Genomic DNA, 6,000 nt, shown 5'->3' with positions numbered 1-6,000 from the left:
AATAACTCATATTACCTTTAGTCGTCATCACATTCAATAATCATAAGTAGAGAATTAGTCATGTATACCTTTTGAACATAAGGAAAAGTCATTCATAGAAACTATCCATTCAATATACATACATTCATGTCATAACATAATATAAATGAACCATCTACAACATCCCACCAAGTCTACTAGTGCAATGTACAAGTGGAAGTCCCATACCCCCACTCATACTTAGCAAACTTACTAAGAAGTTATAGAGCAGTTCATGCTTCATTCATTATATCAATATTTAGGGAATAAAAACCAAAACCGACATAGACCATGAGAGCTACATGGAATCCGGTGTCTAAACCCCACAACAAAAAGAGGTGTTCTACTTGCCTAAGGTAGAACTAAGTATATAACCATAAGGTCGATCCACTAGCTAAGTCCTATGTTGGCACATAGGTAAGGGATAGGGAAATTGCTTCTAGAAACCCTACCTCTTGCATTACCAGTGGAGTTCATATCTCATGAGTTCACTAAGATGACCCAGCCTCTTACATTAATATAAGGGTCTTTTCCTCATTGACAATATCCACTCGGTGCTTAGTATTATTTCCCAAATTCATATAATTAGTCTTTCAAGTGTATCTACACGTGTGAAGGATTGTTCAACCCTTCATTAAATACAATTCAATTAGTAGATCATAGATTCATTAGGTGAGAATGCACTTTGAACCTAGAATCAACATTAGTATGTGAGTAGAACTTTCACATTATCATTTATATTGTCTTCATGAGAATCGCACTTTCAATCAACACATTACATTAACTTCATTCTAAGCAATTCATGCAACATCAATGTAAGGGTTAAGGGAATAAAGACCATTTATTAATACCTCACTTTGCACTATTGTCATAGAACATTTACCTTTCAAGTAAATCCCAAGTTCATGTACAACATTCCTCAATATGTACATAACCCTAGAATTTTACTCCTTTCAAGCTCATGAATCTTTATTACAATTACACCTAAAGATACTAAAATAGGCATGAGAAAAAAGATTCAACTACTAAATAATCATAGATACAATTCATAGTAATCATCTTGTATCAATACATTATATAACATTCATGAAATTGGGGTCATGGGAGTGCACTTGTGTTTATGGGGATTTTTACAATAGAAATCACCAAATAACATCAATTAATCCATAACATAAGTCAAATAACATAATGAAAACGTTTTTCAGATGAACCCATGGCTAGAATAGAAACCTAGTTTTTAGTCAAGATATCAATTTCGAAATAAGTGTTTTGAAGGGCTTCATGAAGAAACTATTCCATGAATCAAGATCCCTATACCTCAGTTGATGTTTATCTCACGAAATTGGAATGAAAAGGATGAATCTTGATCCCATAGCTTGAGGTTCTTCTTTATTCCTCAATGTTGTTTAGAGAGAGAATGTTATGAGAGGGAGGTGGGTTTGATTTTGAGTTGTGAGTTGTGACAGAATAAAGACTTGTTTTAATGCTTAATAATACGTTAATATACTTAAAATAACTATGTATGACCGTCCTAACCCCTAAACAAATTAATTAGGAAGTTACTAAACAACCCCCACCTAGCAGACCTAAGGCAGCCCACTGAAGCCACCATCCACGAGTCCCCGTTCATGGGGCGTTGTCCAAACCACGAACCGTACTGGTCACTCGTAGTTTGTATCAGAGAGGGACGATGAGAGGACTTGGTGAGGAGACTAAGTCAACTCACGAGACCAACCCACGAGGCGTGAAACAGTCCACGCTCTGTACTATCCACTCGTGGATTAGTGTTGTCGCTAGGCAGTTTGGGGGGGTCCTTGGTAGAAACCAAGTGTTGACTCACGACCCCAACCTACGGGGCGTTAGTCAACCTACGCCTCGTAGGTTGCCTTTTCATGAGTGAGCCTGTTTTGGACAGCTTTTTGGACCTTCCCTTGGGTCCTCTTCAAGGACCCTTGGGGGTCCTAGGGTGGTCGTGCCTTGACGTTTAGGTACTAGAACCCTATTACTAAGTTAGGAGGTTCATTTTAGGACGTAAACCATACGTTTAGACTTCATTAGGCTATTAACTACACATTAGTCCCTACTTTAGGTCATTAAACACACGGGGTGTTACAGTTACATTATCCCCCACTTAGAAACATTCGTCTTCAAATGACACTTTAAACATATAAAGTGGTTAACAAATCAAGACTAGCAGCCCATCATTCATGCAACATCATAAACAAAGAAAAAAGTTAGGAGGAAACATCAAATCTACATAAATAAGCTTAATGCATTACTAGAAGGTAGGAACTACCTCTACAAACTCATTATGCATCAAAACTTCAGATTTCTCATTACATTGGACGAATTACCTTATCCAACTCATATCATGCTCATCATATCATCATTAAGCACATTATGTAAATTCCTCATAAAAACACATTTAGGCATGTTCAACATTTCAACCTCATGAAGCATATAGACAACTCATACTACATGCAAATCAACATGAGGAACATAAATCATATAAGCAAATTTTAACATAATCTCATCAAGAACATGTATATCATAAGGAGACCATGGAAACACATATTCATTCACACAAACCATGGAAACACATATTCACACATGACAAGGAACTCTTGGTCTCAAGTTTGAATAAGAATAGAAGGAAAGAGATAAGGCTATCAAAACTCTCAACAACCTTACTATTCAACATACTATCCCCCACTTAGGAGAAAACCCAACTAAGGCTAACATGAAAACAACATAGGAACCTCAAAATGACATTCACAACCATAATGAACTATCATTTACCGGTGCCTTCATCCGGATTAGATCCTTTGCCCTTATTAGCTTGAAGAACATAGAAACGGTTTATCTTTGTAGCATCAAGATTCGGGCCATGAAGAGAAGCTTGTTTGGCCTCCCTTTCCCTATCCATAAGAGTAGGACAATCTTTCACTCGGTGATCATATATTCCACAACCATAGCCCCCACTAGTACCGGCTTATCACTTCCCATGATGCTTCTTTCCACAATTATGGCACCTATGTTTAGCAAATGGAGGTCCACTACCTCTCTCTTGGTTAACCTTAGGACTAGTTGAAGAATCTTGGTTTGGAGCTCTCATCTTGAACCTAGGTTGACCTTGGTCCTCGGATCTACCCCTATTTAACTCCTTATTTTCCCTCTTAAGTTTGGACTCCACAATAGATTGAGCATACACCATAAGTCGAGAAATGTTCATGTCATCATGGAGCATTGTCATACGGCACTCTTCCTCAACTAGGTCTGGTACACCGGTCACAAACCTACTCATCTCATCTCTAGGGTTACACACAAAAGATGGATCATTCTTAGACAATAGGGTAAAATTCAAGGAATGCTCCTCAACATTCATTCTACCTTTCTCAAGAATTATAAAATCCTCCACCTTACATTGCCTCTGCTCACAAGGAAAGTACCTACCAACGAACTCTTTCTTAAACTTCGCCCATTCTATAGGACCCGCTCCTTTAGGCCAATTGCTTTTCCATTGAGTGAACCTAACTTGGGCAACATCTTTAAATTGATAAGAAGATAGTTCCACTTTTTCTCTATTTGTCACCCCCCATAGCATTGACTATCTTATACACCTCATCAAAAACACTTGGGGATCCTCTCCTACCTTGGAACCTAGGAAAACCAGAGGATTCATCCTCCCAAAGTCTCTCAACCTAGAAGCCATAGTACTCTCCATAGGGTTCACATTATCCTCAAGACCCCTAGTGGCTTAAGCCGTCATGGTTTGAGCTTGGATAGTTACGGCTTGAGCCATCATCAAAAGATCCAACCTAACTTCCTCATTGGTCATAGACGGAGCTTCAACTGGAACTTCATTCCGTTGAGGAACTTGGTCACCTTGAGGACCTTGGTGATCTTCGGGAGGAACTCCCTCATTCACAATCTCCTCTTCCGCTCTCCTTGAGGTAGTCCTTCTTGTATTCATGTCCTAAAAACACAAGAGAAGGATTAAGAAAATGACACTTATAGAGCTAAACTCTAAGGCGCGACTTCAAGAATAATGAAAGAAGTGTAACTTCCTAACGTCTTATAGCCTCTCGCTCATATATGTGTCACAACTCAAACTGATGAACAAGACTCTACTAGACATGGCTTGTGAGACATCAATCCTAAAAACCATTCCCAAATCTTGTGCTCTGATATACCATGTTTGTGACGACCCAAGGCTAGCCTCTAGATGCGACACGACGTACTTCGGGGTCTCATACAAGCCTCATAGCATTTCATTGCATTCGATAATAGAAAATAGTACAAAATTAAAACATTCTTTAAGACCATACAATGAGAGTACCTATTTAAAACACTTGAAAATCACAGCGGAAGTCTATTGTCTCATGGCCATCTCTAAACAACCTCCGAACCATAAGTAGGGACACGGCCCTTTATAATGGAAAAGTCTAACAATAGTCTTTTACATGAGAAAATGAAACTTCTAAACACTTGTCCACGATCTATGAGGACATACCAATTAGTCTTGGAGAATCTCAAAACCAAGATTCAACTAGAGAGAAAGAATGGGTTAGCACAATTAAGTACTAAGTATGACATCCATGCAAAAACATGCTTGAAATGGACATTTTTTTTAAAGTCATGCTTTTATGCCATTTTGATAAAATTTCATGAACATAAGTATAAGAGGCATAATATTCAACCATAACCAACATACAAGTCATTTATCCACATTAGGACATAATCAACATATACACCATTACTTTCACATCAAGCCTTCACTTCAAGTAACCCCCAAGCTATACTTTGTGCAATCTATGGATAGCGTCCCATACCACCATCCACACTAAAGTACCACATTAAAGTCACCAAAAGTGAACATACCATTCACCCTTTCCATCTTCATACAATACTCATGCATAAGAGACATAAATATTACATAAGCCATACCATCATATAAGGACCATCACCGAAGACAACTATAAGTCGTACTTGTGCAATGTGCAAGTAGCATCCCATACTACTACTCACACTAAGTACTCCTTTAAAGTCACCATCGGCAAGGTACATTCATATTCATTAAGTCATAACAAGGAAGTAACTCATAATACAATCGAAGTATAGCATACATCATTACATTTAAGCATATAAGAGTCACCATTCTTCATTAACTTCATTTAGGACACATTCATACATTAGCCACTAAGACTTAGAGAACTCACTATGACCCTCTCAAAGCCTAGACGTGCAATGCATGGATGGCATCCCATACTACCACCAACACTTCATAGAACTTCTCAAGAAACCATAATGCACATCTCACATGATGGGATTAAATGTTTAACTAACATAGACCATGTAAGCTAGACATGGAATCCGGTGTCATGAAGCCCCACACCGTAAAGAGGTGGTCTACTTGCCTAAGGTAAGACCGGTAACATTAGCTTAGGTGGATCCACTAGCTAGACCTATGTGGGCATATAGTTATGGGATATGAAAGATGTTCGTTGAAATCCGGTCTAACGTAGGGAGAACCTCCATCTTACCATATCCTCTTGGTGCTTAACCCACATTCCCATAGAGTCATTTCATTTGCATTACATAATTGCACTTGAGAGGGCCACCAACATTAGGCATATCGCCCCAAGATACATTACACATGAATGATCCACCACCATTAGGTCTACAGCTTTATGGTACATTGTAAGGATAGCTCATTGACTTTCCTAGAATGGGCCACGACCATTAAGTCTACCGCTTCAAGGTTCATCATTTCACACAAGGAAGGGCCACCACCATTAGGTCTAATGATCCAAGGTTTAACATTCAATTAGTTCCTAGAATCCTCAAGAAGGGCCACCAACATTGGGTCTACCGATCCAAGGTTTAGCCTAGAATACTTCATCATTCATTCATTCATATAAGGCTACCAACATTAGGTCTACCAATTCAAGACATTAAGACGTTAAGTCAAGATACATTCAT

At 38.5% G+C, this 6,000-nt stretch overlaps 1 protein-coding gene across 1 annotated transcript; it reads right to left on the bottom strand.

Annotated features, from left to right (window-relative positions):
• Positions 1–3,013: 3,013 nt before the first annotated feature.
• On the bottom strand, positions 3,014–3,622 carry LOC125869795 (uncharacterized). Its single transcript, XM_049550230.1, has one exon. The coding sequence runs from the start codon at positions 3,620–3,622 to the stop codon at positions 3,014–3,016; it is 609 nt and encodes a 202-aa protein (XP_049406187.1).
• Between the last annotated feature and the right edge of the window lie 2,378 nt (positions 3,623–6,000).

Source organism: Solanum stenotomum, chromosome 7, assembly GCF_019186545.1.
Source record: "Solanum stenotomum isolate F172 chromosome 7, ASM1918654v1, whole genome shotgun sequence".
Lineage (NCBI taxonomy): Eukaryota > Viridiplantae > Streptophyta > Magnoliopsida > Solanales > Solanaceae > Solanum > Solanum stenotomum.
Note: the sequence above shows the minus strand (reverse complement) of the source record. Positions and strands in the feature narration are given on the sequence as shown.

What these genes read in the sequence shown, in the direction of transcription:
- LOC125869795 (XM_049550230.1), bottom strand. Translation starts at nt 3,622, where the DNA reads ATGCTATGGGGGGTGACAAATAGAGAAAAAGTGGAACTATCTTCTTAT.